Below are 25915 nucleotides of genomic sequence, written 5' to 3'. Positions count from 1 at the left end.
ACTTTAAAAAATACAACATAAATGTACTTTAGTTTCCTGTTAACCTTATGATAGTTTAGTTTATGCAAAATATGCGTTTGTTTTTTTAGAAAAAATATAGGTAACTAAGGGAGTAACGGTGACAAGAATTCAAATGGTTTTTGTGGTTTTTTAGTCTAAAAATCAGGTAGCAATGAAGATAAAGATGAGCTCTGGTTGAGTGTGGTGGTGGTGATAGATCGGTTTGTGTGATTTGTGTGTGTTCCTTCAGTGTGGAGGTGGAGCAACTGCATGAACACGCATATTTTGCATAAACTTTGAGAGAGAGCAAGAAAAACACACACACACACACACACACACACACACACACACACACACACACACACACACACACACACACACACACATCTTTGCCTTTATCATATTTGTAAGAAATAATGTTTTTTTTTTTCACAAAAAAATATGTAAGTTGCACGGTCAAGGAGAACAAAGACACCCCTAGCCAATCGAATGGGCAACTGTGGACAATTTATATAGCAATAATCCGCTAGGGCATTACGAAGCGAAGTCGTGCGCTGCCGATACTATCGGCGGTAAAAAGCGTCGCTACTCCCGACAAAAAACGAGCTCTCATTTATCCGACACTTCGCGGCGACAGCCCATCGCTTTTGGAACACCCCACGCACTTGCGGTTTGAGAAACTGCTACGACTTATGAGAACCTGGTCGCGTTTTGTAATAATAATTAGAAATAAAGTTCCATTTTGTTAGTGAAATATTGTTTACACGAAATTACATTGGCTCGACATGTTGCCCGAAACCGATTTTCCACAAAATTTGTTTTGGAAGATTTTAATATAAAAAAAATCTTTATGCCATCTTGGTTGTGTCATTTGAGCGAAATTTTCTATTTAAATATAAACAATTTCCGTAAAATAGCGACTGCAACTAATTTTAAAAACTTTTTTTACACCCGTATCATTAAAATTAAAATCCTGTACACCAAGGTGAAAATTTGCATTTACGTTCTGTGTTCTTAGAGGTGCTATAATGTAAGTTGGATGAGAATGCAAGTAAAGTCAACAAAAAAGACCGTCTACAAAAAAACTCTTGTATTAAAAACGTTTTTTAACAAAACTTATTTATCTAACGAATAAAAATTCGAGTAAAAGTATGTTTTCAAACAAATGTACACCTAGATAATTTGTCGAAGTTTTTAACACACCCCAGTTCACAGACAGCTGACAATTTAGATACGACTAAGACGTTTTTCAGCTTTTGTAGTACATTTACTTCCGAACACGTTATGAAACGTAAATATTTACTGATAATTTGCCAATAATATTGTCCGTCAGCATGCAGCGGGCTGTGCAGCGTAAATCATCGGCCGTGCATAATAATATAATAAAATAGGGCCGGATACTTTGTTTATTGTTTTGATGACTCGGCCTTTTCTCCCCCAGCATTAGCCCGGGAATATGCCCGCATATGCTAGAAAAATAAGAGAGAATTTACGTGAAAAGAGTTCTCGAGTGTCAGGATTTTTCTTAGCGAACAAAGTTTCTATTTAATGTTCAAGCTAGAAAATGTTCAAGTTAGATGAAGCTCGTTTGTAGAGTTTGACGTGAGATGAACTGAAGAAATTGCATGAAGTTAAATTGTCTACTGAGTGAAAACTTAAACTTTTTTCTTTAACTCTTGTTATTATACGATTCGGCTCATACACGATAGTCTGTCAATTTTAAGAATCTGGGATTTTGGTATTCATGATTACAGAAAAAAATAACCACTACGTGATTTAGTTTAGTTCATTCAACCAAAAGTGGGCTACACAGAAAAAATATAACTAAAGCTGCGCTTTAGCTGATTCCAAATCCCAATATTTACATATTTTTCACAGAAGCATCAAGAGTATGAAATAAAAAATAATATAAAACGGAAACGCTTAAGTGTCATAAAAAAAGATAAATCAAGTCTAGTAGGTAGTCTAAAACTCTGATAAGTATCTTAAGCTTCAATTTTTGAGCTGATCACGATATTGTATAACTCCCGACTAACCTTTAAGTTACTTGACAGAGTTCTAGAAAACTCTAGTCTTGTTTTTCCTTATTACTTTTTTAAGGCAGTCTTATTTTTTATTTTTTTCTCGCTGAGTCCCAGCCGCATTAACATTTTATTAGCCAACGATTTACCAACTATCATCAGCAATTTAGCCGCTTGTTTGTACGCAGTTGCGATTTAAGTCGCTGAATGTTTAATACAACGACGAGCAATCGAGGAATGTTTTTCGCGTCGTTTTCGGAATCCACGTGATTGTCGCCTGAATAATGTAAGCTTTGCGAATGGTAGTTCCGATTTTTCAATTACCTTACAATGCTACGTCGGTGATGTTTGCCGAAGGCATGACAAAAACGTTGCCGATGAGTTTTTCCTTTGTTTTTGTAGCGAGTTAAAACGAAAATTTATTTTTAATGCGTTATTTTCAGTACCTCAAACTTTTGGTTTGCTTGCTTAAAGTATGAGAATTATTAATTATTTTGTAGGAATTAAAAAGCATCTGGGCGAAGAAGCTCGGGTTAAAACTCAAACACACACGTTTCCTCAAAGACAACACGAAACTAGATTGACTTTTCACCCCTGAAGACTCCCACATAGCCAATGTCAAAATAGATAGAGCAGTTTTCGAGATCCCAATAATAAATAACTATAAAATAATTGGTCGTTTAATGGTTTATTTAGGTTATATTAGATAGATCCAATCGGACAAATGTATTGGTGAAACTTGGAGGTTTGGTAAGCATTATACCAAATGAAAAAATATTTCTTGATAATTTGAGCAATGTGGGTAAATACTAATCAAGAACTTAATTTTGCTCTGTAATAATAAAAACAAAAATAAAAATGTCAAAGTTAAAGCTTACTGTATCGGAAAACATAAAGGTACTTTTACTTTAAAATAAATATTTACATATCCAGAAACAACAAAAAAATATTTAAAGCAACTTTTACTCTGTATTTTTCGACAGCCAGTTATCAATCAAGGATCTCGGTACAAATTCATCACAACCGGCTCATTGTGGCTGTATCCAACGGATATCCGGAGGGGCGCCCGACATCATATTTTTATCATTACTTTAAGAAATGGACGAGAGAATAGTGTGGATTTTTATTATTATGATAGTCCACGCTTTTTTTACAAGCATTTATTTATTTTGAGCTGGTGAGGATCTATGACATTAACTTGTGCTTATTGGTTAGTAAAATCTTGTAAGATGACTTTCACCTAAATATTTCTCGTGGTCAAAATAGTATTAAAAATGGGAGAATTAAGAACGATTAAATCTTAAGCTTCTGACTCGCAATATTCTGTGGTAAAAATAATAGTTTAGAAACTAATTTAAATAAAACTGTTAAAATTTAAGATAAAATTTTCATCGATCAAAGCTTAGAATCATCTAGCTGGACTAAATTTTCCAGCAGTAACTTTGAAGTTACGAATAGGGGCCACATACAAGCAGACAGCCGCTCAAGCGCTAATCTAGATTTATTAAATTTTGAATACGAAAGCCTATTTCTGTGTTACAAAAAAATATTTTTTAGGAATTCCTGTGGGAATTCAGTTAACTCGTATGACAGATCAAATCGTTCACGCGTTCACTCAAACAAAGTCGCAGGTAAAAGGAAATCATCTATAATATCTGGAGAGTTTGTAAGCGTGTAAGGCAGCTCACACATAATATATGTAGTAGATGTAGTATAAGAAAACTCCGTTTAAGGAAAATGTTGTTTGGCGTCATAAAACAGTATCTTAATATAATATTTTAAACTTTCGTGATTCGCGTAACATTATGTTACAAAAACCTTAACAATTTTTAATTTATTACTGTTAATTCACAATGTCTAATTAATAATCAATTATTACTTTGCCTCCGCCCATAACAATAAAATAAACTACAATATTTTTTACCTCGCTTCTGTCTTCTACAAAATCTGTTTTGCTTTAATAGAGGAGAAACAAAGTAAAAATATTGTAGTTAAGTGTCGTATCCATACAATGCTGCACGTGGAAAGATTCGTTTCAACACCGCGTGTTTTTAAGTTGCGTATTATTGGCTGATTAATGATGTTGGTACAGCCAAGTGTAAACATACCGTTAAAAGTAACCATACAAACAATATGAAAACAGAATAAATTGAATATTTTCCCGAGTATGCAGTTTTTGAAAAAAAAATACAATTGCAACTTTATGTACAGATGTTTTTCAAAAAACACGATTGTTTTTTTTTCTCAAATGTACTGTAACTAGAACACGTTAAAAAAGAGAAAAAAGAAAGGCTGGGGCCAGGAATCGAAGCTGGGTCCTCGTGAATCCTTGCCGTGACGCATGCTTCATCATCGTCGAACCTTGAAATTAAAGCCCCATCGTCGGAGACTCCCTGTATAATTATGTAACGTCACTTCGCGTTAAAACGGCAGGACGGATTTGGATAAAATTTGGTGTGAAGATACTACTACTTTTTATCACAATACTGTAGCGCGGTCGGGATAAATCCGAGCCCATATAGGTCCCACTGCTGGGCATAGGCTTCATCTCAGAAACATAACACATTATTTATTGAATCATTCCTTTGCGGAAGTCCATATCAATGAACTAAAACAATTTACAGTCAAAACCGTTTATAGCGACATCAGTTATAACGACCAAAAATATCTCGACACAATCTTATACATATACCAAAGTAACACTGGTTATAACGACCAAACATGTAGGACCAAATATTTCCGTTCCTTTCAATGTCGTTATAAGCGATTTTGGCTTACTTTGCTTTGGGAATTTAGTTAAATCCCGAAGTTTTAATTCAACTGCTGGATCTAATAGATTTCGTTCATTTCAATTTCTTTTTCTGATTTTTTATTTTTCTTAAGTGAGATAATATTGTAATTATATATTAGAGGTTATATAATAAAAAAAATATAATAAAATTCCAAAAAATATTACCAATGAAACCAATACAAAATTCAAATCGATTGTCAGGAAGTCATTCATATCTAAGGCTTATTATAAAATTAATGATATCCAATTAATAATTCCGATCCGTATTGGCGATCCCTTACTTCATATATCGCATCTACTGTGTTAAAAATGAAGGTGTGTTAAATGCTTGTGATGTATAGATATTATTTAAATAATATTTTAAATTTGTTTAAATATATATATATACCTCGTTGAGTTTCTTGCCGGATTCTTCTCAACAAAGGTCTTCCGAACCGGTGGTAGATTTTTTTTGACATTCCTAAGTGCTTGTTAAAGCCTAAATTGAACAAAAATATTTTGACTTGATAATTTGACGACTTGACTTGAGGTTAAAAATTGAAAACCAAATACACACAATGAGTTTTGCAAGGTTGACTTTATTCTCAAAATTCTGGCAGTTCTAGAGTGAATTTAAACAAGTGCAACACAAAGTATACCTCGTTTTTACATATTCCGCCTGTCAGCAAAATTACACAAATCCATACAATTTGATCAATCGTCTAGAAACTTCGGAATCGATATCGGAATCGCCATATCGTATAACCCAGCCAAGTCATGCAACCCTCATTGTTCATCATATTTCTTCTCAGAGGTGCTCTTTCCAAATCGGTGGTATTACACATTGTCTCCAAAGAGGATGTGAGAAAGCTAAGGCACAAGTAATGGAGGAGGCGGTGGGCGTGGTGGCGGAAGGCACGCCCAGCCAATGGGCGTGGTTAAATGCGGATATTAAAATTGTTCTATAAATGGGCAAAGTAAAGGTTACTCTGTAATGGAGTAATGGGGTACTACTTGCACTTGAAAGAACTGTCTGAAACTATAATAGGTACGGTACTGATTCATTATTGTCACTTCGAAATATAATAGTCTGAGCCTTATTCCATCATCATTAAAAATATTTGCCCTTAGAAAGATGAACCTGCAGTTAGCAGAGAATCTTCTGTATTTACACTATTTTTATCATGTGCCTTCAAGTCATATTTCTCAATGCGATAGTTTATTTATTTATTATTTACTTATTTATCAATCTAAATTTATTGCATTGCAGTTGATACCAATGCGCAGTAGATAAATTACATTTATTTTTAATTATTACGTACAAAACCTGCTGCATTGAGAAACTGTATAGGTAGCATCCAATTTCTATGCTCCACATTCCGTGTCTTCGTCGTCTCTTTGATTTTTTTGTTCAAATATTTTTTGTTTTTTTTTTTTTTTCTTTTGTTTCCCATTTTTTGTGCTAATCTCTTCATATCTTCTCTCGTCCTATGTGTGAAAACCTTTAATTGGCTTTTTTGTTACATGTTTTGTAAGCAAACAGTCATAGTTAATTTAAGCTGTTGGGGTTCCGATTAAAATAAAATAAATAAATTCAATAAAAATGCCAAACAATCACAAATGGTTATAAAATATAAGAAATATAAAAGTTATTTAAGGATTTTCATCTTTGCTTTCCGAAAGTGACGGAACATCAACGCTATCCGCCAGAAATATAAAAAAAATCAAAAAGAAGTCACAAGAATAATTGTTAAGAAGACTTATATCAAAATTTCTAATGTCCGTACACTAAGATTTCCAAAGAAAACTACAGGCTAACTCGACTCGACTTTAAGCTAACTAAGATAAGAACTAAACTATTTCCGCACATCGAAAAAGAGAAGAAATGCCATGACGTTTTATGGAAGAACGTTATAGCATTCCATTTTTTTCCGTCCAGGAAACCTGGCAAGCTTTGCTCACTCGTTGGCACTGTTGTGTTTCGGCGTGGAGAGTAAGACAGCCGGTAAAATTACTGGCACTTGAGGTATCCCATCTTAGGCATCTAGGTTGGCAACGCATCTGCAATACCTCTGGTGGTCTGTGTGTGGGACCCACTTGCTCGTTTGCAATCCAGACGAATAAAAAAAATTACCTCAACTTTGAATCCGTATGCACATATCGTCACCCTCGTGAAGTGAAACAAATATCGGCCGCTCTTGGCAGTGTTTCACTTTTAGAAAGGTTTTGCACTACGTCCGATTCGAATCCGATCCGAATCCGTGAAAATAAGTACAAACCGGAGTAGTCATCAAACTTTTTTTATGGTAGTTTATGCACTAGATCCGATTTCCGTCATCCGATTTTAGAGCTACCTCGGATCGCTCCGAAAATCTGGTCGGCTTCGCCCACTCGCGCACTGTTTCCTCGGAAACTGTGCATTTTTTCCGGGATAACAAGTAGCCTATGTCACTCTCTGCACATCGCATATATCCAAGGCGGAAATCGTTACAGCCTCGCTATACTCATAGATTCTTTAGTTATAGTGGGGTACCCCCGATGTCCACCAAACATTTCAATGTTTCTGCAATGCTCTAGCGTGCTGGCAGACTGTTAAAAAAACCGAAGTCCCATGAATAGAGGATGATGACAAGTGCCTGTCAAGCACCAGCAGATGTTACTGCGCTCCAACTTCTGGCCAAAGGCTGTGGTGTTACGACATTTTAGTTTAGCGATGAAGACGACATTCAAAAAACTCTAATTAGTTATTATAGTTGTAAATTGAAAATACAAACTGAAATATACATGCACAGAAAAACCAGAACCTGGGACCGAGGACCTGGGTTCGATTCCCAGTGATGGTCTTATTTTTCTGGTTTTTCTGTGCATCTATATTTCAGTTTGTATTTTCAATTTAGGTTTTACGGGATGACCGTAAAAGTAAAAATTTGGAATTGAAATAAAAATACAAAAAGATTCCAAAAAACCAATCTTATTATAGTTGTATTTTTTGTATGTATTTTTGCATATGTACAATTGTACATATAACGAAATTTTAAGACGCATTGGTTTATTTAATTGTAATGCTATATTTTTTTATTGATAGGTAAATAAATAAATGACCGTGCTGTAATTATGGTCTGAAATACAACACCGAGCGAGCGAAGCGTCTCAGTTTCAGCTGGGGCAAAAATTGCTTTATCCGGCGGATATTAGACTGTTCTCCTGTGGTCGTATTTCTCAACCGATTCTCGTGAAATTGGGAGAACAGGTTCGAAAATTATTATTACAAGCTTTTATTTAGTTTTCATCTCTCCCGTTGTATGTCTGTCTGCCTGTCTGTAATCTTGCGAGCTAAATTTAACCAACTTACAGTATTGTAGATTGACTTGAACTTTGGAATACTTATGTAAATCGCGTGACAATACAATAATCTAGTACTGACATCCTGGTAGTCCAGCCAGGATCTTCTCCTCAGGACGGAACTCTTCAACGGTTAATAGCATCGAATTGAAAATTTGAAATGCAAATGTAGTTTGGGTTACAATGTAAGTACAGTCAACAAAAAGTAGAGTTGGCAAAAAAAAGCTTGTGTTAAAAAATATTTTTTATGGTTAGGTTACTTATTTACGTTAGTCGATTATTTCTTGATTTTTTTCAATAACTGCCGCATTGCGAGTCATAAATTAATGTTAAAAATTTAACATCCGAATCCAGTGGAATCTTTATTATTAATTCTGTGTTCCGATCGTTAGACCAAAACCACCACCCATTGGTTTCCATAGGATTAACCCTTTAAATGCACGTCAGACCAAAATGGATAAACAACATAGTGATCCCTATAAATAAGAGTACAATTTTATATTTTGCCGACGTATTTCATTCTTGCATTGTTATCGGAACTAGATATCAAACCTTGGCAAATATCACCTCATCAAAAGAATTGATCAAATTCGAATACTAGACTTTGATTAAGTATATTGTTTCTAAGTGAATTACAGTCACGTGCAAAAAGTATATATCTTTTCGAACCACTCAAAAATATACTACCACGGCCTTATTACGTCGGAATAAGAGTCCATGGTACTCTGTTTAAATGGTCAGATAAGTCCGTATTTTTCCACTCGAAAGTACAAAATCGTGTTTCAAAAATAAGCACCAAATTAACTACCGATTGATCCCTGTTTCACTAGGCGGAAATTGATTTTTGAAATCGTGGAAGTCGTCAGTCACTTCAGACTGATTCAAAATTATGAATTTCGAAGGCAATGTAAATTATGAAATATTGATACGAAAATACAAATGTCTTTAACAGACCCACATCTTGATTAGCGTGATTACGGGACATAATTAATTACAAAGCTGAATGGTTGGTTAGTCTTGTCAAAAAAAAATTATGTACTAACTCCCACTTTGAATGATATTTTGCAAATTATGAATTACTTACCTACTTAGTTATTTATTATTTAACTTAAATTGCAAGTTATCACCAAAAACCTCACAAATTAAACTGACAAAGGTGCGCTGCATATTCCTAGTCGAGAAAAGCTACTCAAGGGGGCGGAGCCATATCACGAGGACACACGAAGTTTCCCGAACTCTCACGACAGGTTCGCCAGACAATTTTCAAACCATTGCGAGTAGAGCTCTATAACTAGGAACTTCTCCCCCATCGTGGAAGTTAAAGGTGTACATAAAGGGAGGGGTGGCAGATCTTTGGAAAATGGTTGCTTTTGTGAGAAAATGCGTGGAAATCGCACAAGGAATCGCCAGGATTTTGTTACGTAACGGCAGTTGAGTGACGAGAGTGTCGGCGAGTGCACGTAGCAGCGAGTACCAGGAAAACATAAACAACAACAACGTGTTTACTCTCGTCAACAAGGCGCGTGGCGTTGTCTGGGAGTTGCACTGCAAGTTTTTGGTAAGTACCTACCAGTTTTATTATTTATTTATTTATTTATTCATTGCAGCCATGGTATTATAAGATGGCAAATAAATATTACAGTGCTACATGGACCCTGCTAGGGCAAAGCAACAACTTATCCTTAAATTACTCTAGGATTAATGCTAATATGAATATTCTTACTTAATTACATAATGTCATAAAATCAAATCACACAAATTACATTAAATTTATTGTTTATTGTTGTTATTTATTTATTGTTGTTTATTTTTAACTGACTTCAAAAAAGGAGCAGGTTCTCAATTCGAGTGTATGTTTTTTTGTATGTTTGTTACGCGATAACTCCGCCAATTGTGGGCCGAATTTCAAAATATTTTTTTTAGTTCTAAAGGACATACTTCTGAAGTGGTCCCATTGACACCAAGTCAGGACCTGATGATGGGATCTTACAGAAATCGAGGGCAACACACCTATAGCGATTTTGGCATTTTTAACATCAAGTCAAGTATTGACATTCAGAAAGTATCATTTGGTGAACTGGACCCTGATAAAAAGACCGTGTACCGGTATTATGTTATAAAATGATATAGCTATATGAATGATGTGTTTGTGCTTAATGGAATCGTTGTGAGATGCACTTTGGCTACAAATCACTAAACTCTATGAAAAAAAAATTACAAAAAATGGAACCGACTTCAAAAACCATGAAAATAATTTTCTACTACTTTGAAGTCTGTGCCTCAGCAGGAGTGATTGAAGCCTAATATATATATAGTATGTAGGTTAGGTAGACGACTAATAGTTCCACTCCTGCTGGCTCGTGCTGAGGCACCGAATTCAAACTAGTGGAAAATTATTTTCAAGATTTTTTAAGTCGGTTACATTTTTTGTTAAAAAAAATTGTTTATTGGTTTGTTAAAATTCTTGCAACAAATTATATTATGTATTATAAATGCGAAAGTGAGTTTGTTTGTTTCGCTTTCACGCCTAACTAGGTACTTATGATTGTTATGAAATTTTGCTTACATCATATTAGAAGACTAGAATTAATAATCGGATATCCTTTATCCTACGGGGATTTGAATATTTTTTTTAATGATAAAATAAGACATTGAATATTTTCTTTAGTGATAATACTAGCAAAGATGGCAAGCCTGAGGTTTAGTCAAATTATACGTTTTTAAACAAGCTAAATAAGTCATTTTAAAACATTATTTTCATTTCCGTTGTCATCAATATTACCATGAAAACTTGGTACATAATTATCACGACAAGAGTATACCAACTTACAATTTCAAACCACATTTTACTCTCATTTTCGCACTTCGATTTGATCAGTACTTCGTAAGACGTAGTAAAACATGGATAAGATAAATAAAAATGCGCTTCGGAGCAAAATGCGCAAAACGCAAAATGTGCAGCTACACGCGAAACGTATCCAACAGCAAAATCTACAATACGCATATTTTGCGTTTAGTGCATCTTGCTCTGAGGGGTGAGGGGCTACAACGAAATTCGAAAATCGAAGTTCGTATCGTACCGTCCCTATCACTCTCGGATTTAATAATATAAGCGTTAGCGGGACGGCATGATACGAAGTTCCAATTTTTCACTTCGTCTAGCGCCTGAAACGTTAAAATGTACCATTAAAATCCGACGATGGAGTCCTTCCTCACACTGCGCCTCAACGAGTATGAAATGCTGTAAACAACAAAAAAACAATTACACTAACAAACCTATAAAGATTATGCTACCATTGAAGCCGAAATGGAGTGGAGAAATCTCCAATCGATTAGTCAAGTTGACTGAAATGCACGTAACATTCTCAAATTACAAATAAAAACAGGGCGAGGCTTTTCAAGCAATATTACCGCCCCTCTACTACTATTTTCAACCGACTTTTAATATAAAAAGTAGCAATTAATGGAATACGAACTTACCTTTTATGTCCTATAATTTCTTCGATGAATCTCACGGTATCACTAACCCTGAACTTTCTTCACTACACAAAGTAAGCATGGATTATTTAATTAAAATTACGATTTATGAAAACGCGCACTTTTTCACAATGGGCATGCGTCAAATATTTTTTCTTTTTTGCTAATGTCCATGGACAAGAGATTCTAGCTGGTCAAAGATGATTCTGATGATGGTTGATACGATTTCTATGTTTTATTTACTACCTTCATAGAGTTTTTATAACTTTATTAACCCTGATGTACGGAAAAGAGAAGAGAGTGTGAGAGAGAGAGTTTATTTTGCACATAGACCGCATATTTACGTGTCCGTTAAAATCATTTTTTTTAATGTGAAAACGAAGAGCTAAGACTCTTAAGATTGACATCTATGTACCTAGATGACTCTCAAGCCCGTAATGCTCTCGCTGTAAAAAAGTTATCAAATCCCAAAAAAGGCTCCAAAGCCCTGACTTTATTAACCCTACATCTTAGTTTAAAAAATATGGCTTGGCTAAGTCATAAATCTGTAATTATTGCATGTCATTTATTTCATATTGAAAACTTGTGATGTAATTTCATATACCGTAAATAAATTCGTCATCGGACCAACGGGCCGTTGTGGCTAATTATATACAAGGCGATAATTAAATTAAATAACTGAAAACCTGCAAGTACTCGTACCTAGTTTGTTCAGAATTGAGAGTAGAATAGAAATAGTATATTACTGTAGAGGCCGGGAAGTAGGGGGTTGCCGGCCAAGCAGATATCCCACGTTCCGGCCGAGGCTTATATAGTGCTTTTCTCAAACATGACATGAAATAAAATAAAAATAAAAAACAAGAAATCAAGTTGGCGGGACCCTAGTCTGGTCGCCCTGTTGTGTGCGCGCGTGTCGCGCTGGCTGCTGGCGCGGCGGCTGCGGGTGCTGCTCGGCGTAGGCAGTGCCGTGTCGCAGAGCGCGCGTTGAATGAAACAAAAGACGGTCGTATTGCCGGCCAGCGGCCTGCAAAGTTGTATAAAATCTCTTTGCAGGCCGCTAGAGTGAACAGCTGAGCGAAGGGAGGTTTTTTTTTATTTTATTCGACTGGATGGCAAACGAGCAAGTGGGTCTCCTGATGGTAAGAGATCACCACCGCCCATAAACATCTGCAACACCAGGGGTACTGCAGATGCGTTGCCAACCTAGAGGCCTAAGATGGGATACCTCAAGTGCCAGTAATTTCACCGGCTGTCTTACTGTCCACGCCGAAACACAACAGTGCAAGCACTGCTGCTTCACGGCAGGATTAGCGAGCAAGATGGTGGTAGCAATCCGGGCGGACCTTGCACAAGGACCTGCGAAAGTTAGGTAAGGTAAATTGCGAGGTTAGGTAAATTAATCGTTTCTATTGCTTCATGAAAAACATATTCCTCGCAAAACATCCTCAATATGATGGAAACGGAACCTAAATGTTTTAGTAAGGTTGCATTGCATACGATTTAGATAATTTAACACTGGCCGTTTTTCTATGAGTTTGTTTTTTTTTTCTAAAAACACCGAAAGCGCAACTGACAGGTTCAAATTATGAGTGTAGAGTTAAAAATCAAGTAGAATTACTGAATCAACAGAACATGCAATTTTTTGATACGATTTATGTATTAGATGAAAAATTCAAATAATATATTTTTTAACAAAATATAGTAGAACCGAAAACAAAAAACCATGAAAATAATTTTCTACCAGTCTGAAGTCGGTGCCTCAGCACGAGCCAGCAGAGGTGGACCTATAATCGTCCACCTCACCTACAACTCTACGAGTATATTGGGCTTCAATCACTCCTGCTGGTTCGTGCTGAGGCACCGACTTCAGACTGGTAGAAAATTATTTTCATGGTTTTCTGTAGTCGGCTCTATTTTTGTTAAAAAAATGTTTTCACGCTTTTTGGTGTAAAAGATCTAAGATACAACAGTTTAATGTCATCTGCTAGTTACCTTTTACGAAAAATTGCTTTTTCCGATTCAGAGACGTTCATTATTGAGGAGTCCTGGTGCTTCATCACATCGCCCGTTCCATTTCACCTTATGAATTACGATGAGCTTAAATGCGTTAAAGTAATTGAAATTCAACCCGTGAATTACTTGTTATTGAGTAGTCGCTCCATTGGTCAAATTTTAAATTGTCTTCATCATCAGTTCCACTTCACCAAATGATGATTTTCAAGAGCAAATGCACGAGTTACTCCTAAATATAATGAAATTATCATAGGCGTTCCTACAATATTTGAAGAGTTCCCTCGATTTCCCTAGGATTCAATGATCAGATCCTGATTTGGTGCTTATGGGACCTAATTGAAAGCATTCCTAGACGAAAGAAAAAAATATTTTCAAATCGGTTCATACATGACGGGTTCTGAGTACGGACATCTAAACAGTTTGTATTTTCGATATGGGTTTTACGGGATGACCGTAAACCTAAAAAAAAATAGAATTGAAATAAAAAATACAAAAAGATTCCAAAAAACAATCTGAATTTGATTGCTTAATAACTACATCTCTTGTCCGGTGAGCGGTTAGTTCCAATGGGGTGCTGCAAGTTTCTCGACGAGGGCTACAGCATAGATGTCGCTAGTGTCGCTGCTTAAGTGACTAAATAAGAAAACAAACAAGCTGAGATATGTGGTGCATAGGAGAAATTCGTGTCTGTATCACTGTCCAGTGGTGGTGTAGTGGTATAGCACGTGGCACGGAATGCCGAGGACCTGGGTTCGATTCCCAGCACTGGTCTTATTTTTCTGGTTTTTCTATGCATCTAATTTCAGTTTGTATTTTCGATAAACAAACGCAACACGCATCGCCCTGTCGAAGTATAACCGTTGCATTCTGCAGTTGTTTACAATACCTATTCCAGCACCCCTTGCCCTTGGGGTGGAAACGCTGCTGCTAATTAAGATATACTTTATTGTTTTAAAGAAAACATAGGACATGTGTAGCTAATATCAGAAATAAATTGACTATCTTTCTAAACTGTATTCTATTAATTCCGTTGTCTACTGTTTTTACACCATCTATTTCATAATCAGCGGTATGAAAAATGATTAACTTTGAATAAATTTTATATTATTTACGTTTCTTTTTATTTATATATTCACCGAACAACCCAGTGGTTAGAGAACCTGATGACTACGAAGCTTGAGGTCCCAGGTTCGATCTCCGGTCGGGGCAGATATTTGTATGAAAATTTTGCATTAAGAATTTCATATCTGTTTAAGTATCTTTGTCCGTTGCCTAGTACCCATAATATTTATTTATTTATTCAATTCACGTTTTACTTTCAAAGCTCAATTAGATCGCATCTTTAACAAAAAACATTATTAAAAAGCTCCGAGCAAAGCTCGATCGCCCAGGCACAATACAATAAAATACAGCTAAACCCTGTGGCTAAACCTTAACAAACTTTAGCAATTATTGCGACTTAATGAAAAAAAAACTATATATTTTTGTTCTGGATGGAACCTATTAGTTTCAATAATTTTGTCAGAACTAAGCTGAGCATGTTAATTGAAAGAAAAGAAAGGATAAATTCTAATTGGTTTCTCTGAAAGCTACAGTCATAATAAAATAGAACACAAATAAACTGTAGATTATCCAACCTGTGTATGCTAATCTTTACGACAGTGTCAAGGAAATATTAAGGGAAAATTCCCCTTTAGAAGTGGCGGGCTTGAATAAATAACTAATTTGCATATTTAATAACAGGTATCGTAGCAGATTCAATTGTTTAAGCCGTGAATTATAAATCCGCGCCACGAACGCTTATTACCCTCTGGCTTTGTTTTAATCAAATATTCAGATCTATTCTTTAATTAGCTCTGTGCAAAGTTTAGGTTGGCTTGGTTTTAGAACGGTTCTTGTTGCTTCGACTACATATAAAGGGACATCCAGTGATTGGCGGTTAATTACCTTTATATTCACAGAACTAATAATAAAAGAAATAGAAATACTACACATTTTAATGTATAATAAATAATTTTCGCCTCTCTCGCCATAGGTTTTTTAGCACATTAGGTACAGTACTCACCAATTAAATTTTGTCTTTTTTAAACCACCATCTGCATCTTTCGTCAAGATTTCCATTTATCTACCGTCCCATAGGTATATCCGGAGCCCGGAAAACTTGTCAAAATTTTGGATATAAGACAATTTGGCTTTTAAATGAAAAACTTGCATTGTTATTGTTAAGAATAATGACTAATTCTATAAGTTATTTTAAGAGAAAACCAATCAAACTCCCTTCGAAGCTTTCTTGGCCAAATTTATTAGGAGTTTGTGAATGCGGAATGAAACAATGACTAGGGTACCATAGGCGAGTAGAGGGCGGGTCTGATTGAGCTAATATTTATTTTGGAAATTAGCTTGTGTTCCGTCGTCTTGGCCGCCCGCGATTATAAATAATATAAATTAAACGATCCTCTCGGGATCCTGTGGTCCGCATCTTGCTATTGTTTCATGTTATTATTTTATTAGACTGTCTATTATTTAAAATCTAAACTCAACCATGCAACGACAATTATACTTATGAAAAAAAATCCGACTCTCAATTTGTCAAAACACTTAAAAAAAACTAATAAGAGAAAAACAAATCTAGTAGGTAGTCTAGAACTATGATAAGCACTTAAATTTTAATAGCCAAGATCCATTCAAAATCGTGACGAAGTCAAAAATTTCCAGTAATGGATCCCGACGTTGAAGTTTAAGTTACTTGGTACAGTGCCTACTATAATGAAAACCTCATACGTTTTGCACTTGTGCAATCCATGCACTTTTTCTTCCTTTCAGTAATACTGTCACAACGTCAATTAAGTAGTTACAGCAAAAATTACAAAATGATGCAATACACTCTAACAGAGAGCCTTCCCAGCAGCTCGGCCCCAAATACGCACGGCACACGCGCCAGGCAAAGGTGCCAGCGATTACTCTGTAAAACCGTGGATTGGACGCCAGTGTGCAGAGGACTGACGAGTGTCTTCTCTGTACATTGCGTGGGCAAAGACACTCAGCGCACACGTATTGAACAGAGACCCTGCTACTCGCTGGCGTCCAGTTTGCTGCTGTGGCAGTTTGGTGCTGTGGTCCAGGCGTAACTTGTACTCGTAACACGATAGGTTTTGCAACTATCACTTTTGCACACGCATATTAATCAGGAAGAGATATATGATTTACGTCCGTGACAAAAGCTAGGTCCACAGAGCAGATAGTCATTACATAACTATAGGTATCCATTCCGCCGGTTGAGGTGGCCGATGTCCCTAAAACAACTCCACGAGGACACCATAAACACTCCACAGACATTGACTCACGGACCATCGCAAGACCGTATTGTTTTCAATAAATTAAGCGGAGGACAAGAGGCAGGGTGCTTCACAAATAGCCCCGGGCCTCCGTCAACACAATTATTATACTCGGACAGCCTCCCTCGCGTCAATAAACACCCTCTAAATAAATTAACTGGACTTGAAAACGCTTCGGTTTTCTAGGATTCTAATGGCTCTATTTGTAAAGAAGATAATTGAATACGTGATGAAAAGTGGTCAAGATCAATAAATAGTTTATCTAGGTATGTACTAGCAAGTTAGAAACCAACAGGGCTATTGTTCTTTGTTTTTAACAGATCACTTTTCATACAACTTTGTACTTATGCGCATTCCTTTACAATGTCGTCGGTACCTATTTATATCTTCTTGGACTCTGTTTTAGACCAATATTATTGCAGGATTATATTTACCAAATATTTATTGCTATTTTATTTCATTTCACTGCAAAAATCAGTAACCACAGCCTCTCCATAGCCTCTCTATGGATCCAACAAAATAATATTGATATAATATAATTATTAATTGTTACAGTTATCCAAAATGGCTGCCCGACCGGCCCCTGCTCGGACGAAAAAACAAAACCACGCGAACATACCATGCCCCATCGAGAACTGCGCACGGTTCACCTACGGGAAACTGCCAGATCATCTCACTAAGATCCATGGTCTAACAGGCGCCGAGCGAGATGCACTCAACGAGCAACAGCGAAAACGATTCTTCAACGGAGAACTTTGCCAAGTACGATACCTCAAAGAATCAGCTATAAGAGACTTATGGGGAAGCGATTACGATGATCCACGAATCAGAACCAAGATTCATCAAAGCTATGCGCTCGTGAAAATACGGATAATCCCGTTAGCAGCCACGCAGCGAGCTCGCCCGTTGACGGAACAAGACGCAAATGTACTAACGGCGTACAATGCTAGAACAGCTCCAAGACCTACCAGGGTCCAACGGACCAGGACCCGCGCTCGACCATACACAGTTCCAGAAACAACTCAAGCAGAACAGGCTTCAAGCGAATCCAGTGAGGAAGAAAACACTAACACTAGAACAAATCCACTACCACCTTCGCCACCCCCTTCGTCGCCCTCTCTCCCACCCTCACCAGCACCATATGAACTCCAACCAGTAGAAACACGTCTACAAGACATATTTGACTCCAAAACTGATGCCGGTTACAAAGCAGTGATCGACGATATGAAAAAATCCATGACAATGGGAAGAACGCTAGGCGCAAGGAAACGGAAAGCGTATAGAACCTACCGGAGATACGCCAAGAGACTTATAGCATATCTTCACCGACAGCATTCCCCGTTGGCGTATGACGTAGATGTTCTATTATGTGGTGAGAGGCAAGTCTGTGCATTTTTGGAGCATATAAGCAGCGAACACAAAACCAAAACGCTGAGGAACTATATAGTAGCTGCTATCAAATTGCTGGATTCCAGACTATTTGCTATAGAGACTGATCCGTCATGTAAGGAGAAGGTGGCATCCATGACACATGTGTATGACGTGTTGCATGGAAGGTTGAATGAGTGTGACAGGCTGTTGGCTCAGAAAGATTCCTGTGAGAAACAGGCGTCGGCATTCGACAGTGATGTTGAGCCAAGTTTTAACGAAGGGTACGATTTGGTGTAAATATTTTGAGCGACATCATTGATCCAGTGCAGTAAGAAATGTACTGGAAAAATGTCGTCTGTGGTTCTCGTGGGTTTCTAGGTCCATCAGGCATAGTTGACAGCTGGGAAAACGACCACTTTCATTTGCTCTTATTGTTTTTATTGTGTAAATATTTAGTCGTAGGTATGTCGTTGTATGAAAGTTATACGCGCACAAAAGTAGTTAACTAAAGCCTCCTGTGCTAAAGGAATCCCAAAATGTTCGAAAGCCCTTATTCATGAGCAAAACAACATAAGGTACAGTAGTATAGCTAGCACGGACTGGAGAAAGGATCTTTAACATTTTATTCTAGTCAGTTTACTATATACGGGTATAACGTTTTAAACTTTCGTGATTTTCACTCGTAGTAAAAATACCACAAACGGGACTTATCGCGCTAAAACACACGAGTAATATTTACCTCGACGTTTCGACCACATTACAGTGGCCGTGGTCACGAGTAGACTGAAGTGTGGGGTGTCAAGTCTGCCTAGCAGCACCCACACTTCAGTTTACTCGTGTGATAAGTCCCGTTTGTGGTATTTTGACTATATGTACGGTTATACATTCATACGAGTACATAGATAAAAATATATTTATTATTTTACCTTAATTATTTTAATAAGTCTAACGGCTGGATTGTATAAATAAATATAAAAACATAGTTTGTAGTTAATATATCTGCCTAATTATAAGATGCGACGCAGTCATCGAAAATGACACCAAAATATTATTGATTTGACTGTATTTTCATATAATAAATGTATATAGTCCGAATACGTGTTTCAAGCAATAAGCTTCGTTTAACGTACCTAGTCATTGTATGGGTATTTAGTACATTAAATGTTTCGCATAATTTATAAATGAAAGTATAATACTTTCAAAGTATATAACTTTCAATGATGTGCAATAATTTTAATAAGTTATTTATTTATAGTAGACTGTTAGGTGCCAAAGACTTATGTAGCGTTTAAGTTGATCTTGGTTAACTTTTCTTGTAAATAAAGTACAGTAAACAAGCACATGGTAGTAAATTTGTCGTTTTATTTACGTCTCTTCTGCTCTTCTTCTTCAACCTTGATCTATTGCAATGCTGAGTAAAGGTCTCTTCCATTTTAGACCATTCTGTGCGGTCCTGAGTTTTCCGCATCCAGTCCTTCCCAGCCGCTCGCACCAAATCGTCCGTCCATCTTGCTGGCGTTATTTACGTACTTATCGCAATTCTTGCAATTCTTGCAACACTTGTGACAGAGTGGCCGTGACCTCGTTGGTTGAGGATCTGTAAAGTACTTACACTACGACATTCTAGGGCAATGGTTCCCAACCAGTGGTCCGCAGGAGTCATAATAATATGGTCCGCGAACGCTTTCAAATTTTGCGGCGGATTTATTGCCGTGCGTCAAGAAAATTATATGTTTTCATTAAGTACAATGATATTAGTAATGCAAGTTAGCTAAGTTATTCAGATTTTGATTAAAGTTTATTTCCGAATTGGTTCTCTTTATTTTTAACCCCCGACGCAAAAAGAGGGGTGTTATAAGTTTGACCGCTATGTGTGTCTGTCTGTGGCACCGTAGCTTTTAAACGGGTGGACCGTTTGAATGCGGTATTTTATTTTATTTTTCTAGAGGATAGGAACCACCACACTTTATACTTTATAGGGCCCAAGAACAACGCTTCCCAACCTTTTTTTGACCAAGTACCACTTTGATCACAACGTACAAGAATAACCTAACCTAACCAACAAAGAGTTGGAAAACCCCCGACTTTGTCACTTCAAAGTTAAATATCTCAAAAACGGCTGAAACGATTTTGATAAACATGTGTTAGAACCATCGCTAGAAAACCTGATTTCATATAAAAAAAACCTCATTCAAATCGGTCCACCAGTTTAAGAGCTACGGTGCCACAGACAGACAGAGACACAAATAGCGGTCAAACTTATAACACCCCTCTTTTTGCGTCGGGGGTTAAAAACATAAACAGGAAATGAGAGCCATTCTTTGAATTTGGCTGGACACGCTGCCGCGTAGGTATAATAACTAAATTTTATCTATACTGGTTTATTTCCTTCGAGAACCTTATTTCCACCTTCTGCTGTTAATATAAGTACGCAAACGTTTTTTAACTTCCCGACGCAAAAAGTGGGGTGTTATAAGTTTGACCTCTACGTGTGTCTGTCTGTGGCACCGTGGCTCTTAAACCTAATTTTGACATGGGTACTTGCCTAAAAATTGGTTTGAAACCCTCGGTGCGCGAGGTCCGACTTGCATTTCGCCGATTTTTTTAATTTGCCACATTTCCTTGCAGCAATGACTCGCTGGTCAAACTCAAGTAACAATTTTGCAGGGTATTTAAAGTAGGTAGGTACTAGCAAAGTAATAGATAAGATACTTAATTTTGGTCGATTGATTGACAGGATATAGGATAAGATAATACTGTGTGAGGTAATTTTATAAGGCGAGCGTTTGACACTCAACCTCAATCAAACTAAGTCCAAATAGAAAAACACAGTGTTTAAAACAGTAGTAGTTTTAATCCCAAACAAGTGACAAAGCACAAATATCCAAGATAAACAAACTCGTGCTAAACAATGACTGTATATTAGTAGTTGGCTCCTACCTATCAAATCAAATAACATCATAGTCACGCCATCTAGCAAATAATGGAAAAACTACTTAGTCTGACTGATATCTTGATAAGAAGCGCGGCATACAATTCACACTGATAAAATGTTAGACAACTCTTTTTAACATCATTATAATATGCATTAGACAGAAAGAGACAACGACAAATTAAGCACATGGTTCTGCTATTCACCGTTAGATGGTGTTGAAATTAAAATAAACTAGGCTTATTTCTTCGTAATTTATGCTATCCTAGTACTTGGCGATCGTAACTGCCTGCTCCAGATTCTCCACCAGCGGGACGCCCACGTTCCAAACGTTCCATTCTAGCCAACGTATGGCGCCACTCGACCAAAGAAACGTCAAAGCATTCTTCGCTTGAAATAATTTAAATGCCATAGAGTAGAGCAGAGTTTCTCAATCTTTTCAATACTGCGACTCCTTTTACAGGTGCTGTTGTTCGTTGAAGTGGAGTTGGGCTAGCCACGTCTGTCGCAGGACCGATGAACGGTGGAGCAGACGAGTCCTCGAATGGAGACCACGGACGGGAAAACGTAGTGTAGGGCGTCCTGAGGCACGGTGGACGGATGACCTTAAGAGGATCGCTGACGGCGGATGGATGCGAGGGGCTGAAGACAGAGCGTTGTGGCGCGCCATGGAAGAGGCCTATGTCTAGCAGTGGACTGCTGTGGGCTGATAATGATGATGATGATGAATTGTTTTGCGACGCCCTTCTTCCTTCTTCTTCTTGGCTCTAGAAACCTGTGTCGGGACCTATTGCCTCGCGATACCCTTGGGAGATCGCCGTAACGCCCTGGGGCGTCGCGACGCACAGTTTAGGAAACCGTGCCATAAGTAGAGTAATAAGAATAAGATGCTACGAAAACTCGTCGATTACCGATTACTTAAGTTGCGGTAAAATTTTAGAAACTTTTTTATAATGATCAGATAAACGGTATGCAATTGAACTTTTATTTTTTCATCTCTCCTGTTCGGAAAGTTAAATTTTCATGGGTACTTAGATGGCCGGGTGGAAAATTACGTTTTCATCTCTAGGGTGGAAAATACATTTTTTTTAATTTTTCGATTATCCACGGAGTTACGTAAATGACACTTTTTTTTCACGTTTCGGCATGGCCCTAGATGCACGTCGTGACCAGGGAGCTTATAACAAGAAATTTGATCTTTATTACGTCACGAACATATTCCATCTCTTTCTTTAGTTAGGTTAAGAAAGAGATGGAATGGAAGTCATTCGTGAAATGTGAAAGAAAGAGATGGAATATATAAATAAGTTATAAAGGTCAAACTTCTTCGTTCGGCGTTCGACCTCCAGTTATGTATTATAAGCTCCTTGGTCGTGCCCAATTCGATTTTTTTTTATAGTCGACTGTGGCAAGTGGCCTAGTCGAAAAGGTACCGTTGGAGGTTGGATATAAGTAAATTCAATTTATTTTTATTCTCATTTTTTTTGTAGTATTTTACTTTCCTCACAGTCGAAATGAAAAGTAGTGTCTAACTCGGGTGAAATTACCCATTTCCCCTCGAACTACTCGAAATATCTCGGATGAAATGGGTCACTTTCCACCCTTGGTTATCAATCTACTTGAGAACAAATAATAGGAAAGGAAATAATCATTGCGCTTGTGAAACCTTTTTTATTAACTGGTAAAAAATTATGTCTAACTTAATTTGAAACTCGTACTTACTTAGGTACTATTGATATATACATGACATGACCTAATTCATTTTCTCAAGATATCGAATTTTAATTGCACCGATAATTTTGTAGCGTCACACATTTTTTATAATATAGGTACGTGATTTGATAGTGCGCCAAAACTGAGGGTAATATTTAAAAAAAATAGTTTTAATTGTGTTGTGGGACTATATTTAGGAATATGCCTTCAAACGCATTAATAACGTTCGTTCGAAGTATCAACAAAGGTTTGTATTGTATCGTTATTGACATGTCGCCGGTAAATGATCAAAACAGAGATTTGAACAAATCTCTAAGGGATATGAATGACCAAGTCACGCAGGATGTTAAAATGAAGAATCAAATTATTGTAAAAAAAAAATGAAAAAAATTGACATTTGATCAAATCAGTACACTAGTTTCGGCGTCGGAATGTATGTTCGGAGGGACGGTCGGACATTGTTAGTGTTACACTTATTTAAAACAGGATTCCACGAAGATGAAAGCTTATATGGATCGTCTCGCTTGAAATTTTTGTACTTATTTATTTCAACCACTTCACGCACCATTCTTGAGTAGAAACGACCACGGCCACTATAATGTCGTCGAAACGTCGAGGTAATTACTCGTATGTTGAGCGTGATAATTCCCGTTTGTGGTATTTTAATTATGAGTGAAAATCACATTATACATATTATATAGTGTACATATATGTATAATTTTGTAATAGTCATCAGTGAATCAGTTCAATACACGGCAACAGCTGCATTGTATTCAGCTGCTTCGCCCGTGTTGTTTTTTTAATAGAATGACAGTGAATAACGTGTCTTACTTGATAATGACAACTCGCAGCCCACATTAGAGTTTTAACTCGTGCGCTGCAAATTTCTGCCACAGCAGAAAATCGTTTTATTTCTAATGTAGGTACTCTGGAGGTCTTAAGGCGGACAATAGTACAGGACATAAGACATGATCAGCTTAGGATTTATTTCATTAAGGTTCTCCAGATGGACAGCTCGCCCGAACGTAAAAATTGCCCCGTTGGTGTTCAAAAGTAGCCTGATGGTGGAGAAACGTGGGAATACGTAATTTACAGAGATCTCTGGAAACTCATAGAAATACAATGACCCGCTATGGCTAAAACGTGCCTGAGGGGAGAAACGTGGGAAAAACGAATTTACAGACTTATCTCTGTCATAGAAATACTTGAATCCCACTACTATTATAAATGCAAAAGTTTGTAAGTCTGTTTGTTTATTACGTCATCAAGTTGTTTATTACGTCATTCAGTCTAAGCCGCTGAACCGATTTAGATGAAATTTGGTACACACATAGTTTGAGTTCCGGGGAAGAAAGTTTTTATCCCGGAAAATTGCAGTTTTTAATTTATATTTTCTCTCTTTCATCTAAGAATCAACATGTTTGTAACTACGTGTTACTTATGCAAAATAAAGATTTCTTATTCTTATTTAAAATTCTCGCAGGGTAACGATAAACGATTTCTATGCCAAACGGAGTCGCGGGCAACTGGCTAGTTTTGATATAAAACTATTGTGAGATGCAGGAATATTAAGATTTAAAAAACGGGTCACTCACAATTCTGCAGTTGAGGTGCGCCTACGTATTTCGGATCAAAACGTGGTCGTTTGTAAGAACGTACTCAAACTGATAAATGGGATTGACAGTCTCAAAAAAGTAAGTAAGATTAGTCCGAAATTTCGTAAAACGAAGGGCAAAAGTTGAGTGTCGACAGACGAACGTACTTCATTGGATTGAAGTAAACTACTAAGAGTCAGTGTTATTTTAAGACAATTACTCACGAGTTATTCCTGGGCCCGCGCTACCTTGAACCGTGGTAGAGCTGAAATATTAAAGATACAGTCACCATTTGAATCACATGCTGTGGTACTCTTTACTATTAGAGTTATGGACAGTCTATTTTCTTGTCAGGCGTAGTTAGAACTAAATAAATAAATTTGTTCCCTGTTTTTGGTTAGTATAGTCAGCAGCAGCAGTACGAGTAGGTAATTAATCGTGATTTAAACATTATCTTATTACCGTCAGTAGAGTCGTGTGTACGTGTGTGTCATCTTGAGCACCGTGAACGCTCATCCACTTCTGCTGCTGATTGTACCTATGCTGACCCACCCTCTGACTGGCAGAAAAATATTTATGGAAAGATAGTCCTACATAAATAAATAGACAATTAAGACAAATTCACATACATAAACCAAGCAAAGCTTGTACTGTGACTGTGAGTAGGTACTAGCAACGGATAATTATATACTTCTTTTTTGTTCCGGTTGTTAATTTCATGTTTCCATTTAGCTCGCGTACCTAACGGTGTTATATATTTGGCAAGTGAGTGTATAATAGTTATAATAATTATGTTTATGTACTAATGTTAATGTCTTTCAAAGCCATAAAATAAATAATTATGTTTCATAGTTTACAAATTATCTATTTATGTAGTCTTATGTATAGTAATAAAACTGTGTAGTATATCTTTGTAACGGTCCGAGGGTCACCAACGGTGCTGGCTGAAAATCAGCGCTGGGGTGTTTATTATTAACGCTTCAGCATTATGCTGAGCCAGTGTCCGATTCACAGCCGCAATGACACATACTTTCCTACGTGTTGTTTATTTGTACTTAATACTATTGTTTTGTCTTGTGTTGTGAATAAATGTATTTTCTTTTTTTATTTATTTCTTTCTTTCTATATATTAAACATCGAAGACTCGAGAACTAACTTTATTTTTAATACGGAATCAAATTCAGAACCTTATACTAAGAGGTTGGGTTCTGTAACTACTAGACTACCCTCATTGGCGTCCTCCTGTTCTCGTCAATTGTCTTTCCTTAATAATAGGTATAATCTTGGTTATTTTGGCACATAATTTAACATTACGCATTTGAGTTTGAGTAGGATGGACGGACGTC

At 36.8% G+C, this 25915-nt stretch overlaps 1 protein-coding gene and 1 long non-coding RNA gene across 2 annotated transcripts in view; one reads left to right on the top strand and one right to left on the bottom strand.

The window, feature by feature from the left end:
• Positions 1–11714, bottom strand: part of LOC141431631 (uncharacterized) — a 62281-nt gene extending 50567 nt beyond the window's left edge. The window contains exons 1-2 of the long non-coding RNA XR_012451737.1: positions 11614–11714; positions 11318–11374 (exon numbers count right to left, since the gene is read on the bottom strand). This is a non-coding gene — a long non-coding RNA (uncharacterized lncRNA). The remainder of the gene's footprint in view (positions 1–11317; positions 11375–11613) is intronic.
• LOC141431629 (uncharacterized) lies at positions 9462–19681 on the top strand. The gene is made up of 2 exons (XM_074092810.1): positions 9462–9691; positions 17514–19681. The coding sequence occupies exon 2, from the start codon at positions 17523–17525 to the stop codon at positions 18624–18626; it is 1104 nt and encodes a 367-aa protein (XP_073948911.1). The 5' UTR covers positions 9462–9691; positions 17514–17522; the 3' UTR covers positions 18627–19681.
• Positions 19682–25915: the final 6234 nt, after the last annotated feature.

The sequence above is a fragment of the Choristoneura fumiferana genome, chromosome 10 (assembly GCF_025370935.1).
Source record: "Choristoneura fumiferana chromosome 10, NRCan_CFum_1, whole genome shotgun sequence".
In the NCBI taxonomy this organism is placed as follows: Eukaryota; Metazoa; Arthropoda; class Insecta; order Lepidoptera; family Tortricidae; genus Choristoneura; species Choristoneura fumiferana.
Note: the sequence above shows the minus strand (reverse complement) of the source record. Positions and strands in the feature narration are given on the sequence as shown.

What these genes read in the sequence shown, in the direction of transcription:
- LOC141431629 (XM_074092810.1), top strand. Translation starts at nt 17,523, where the DNA reads ATGGCTGCCCGACCGGCCCCTGCTCGGACGAAAAAACAAAACCACGCG.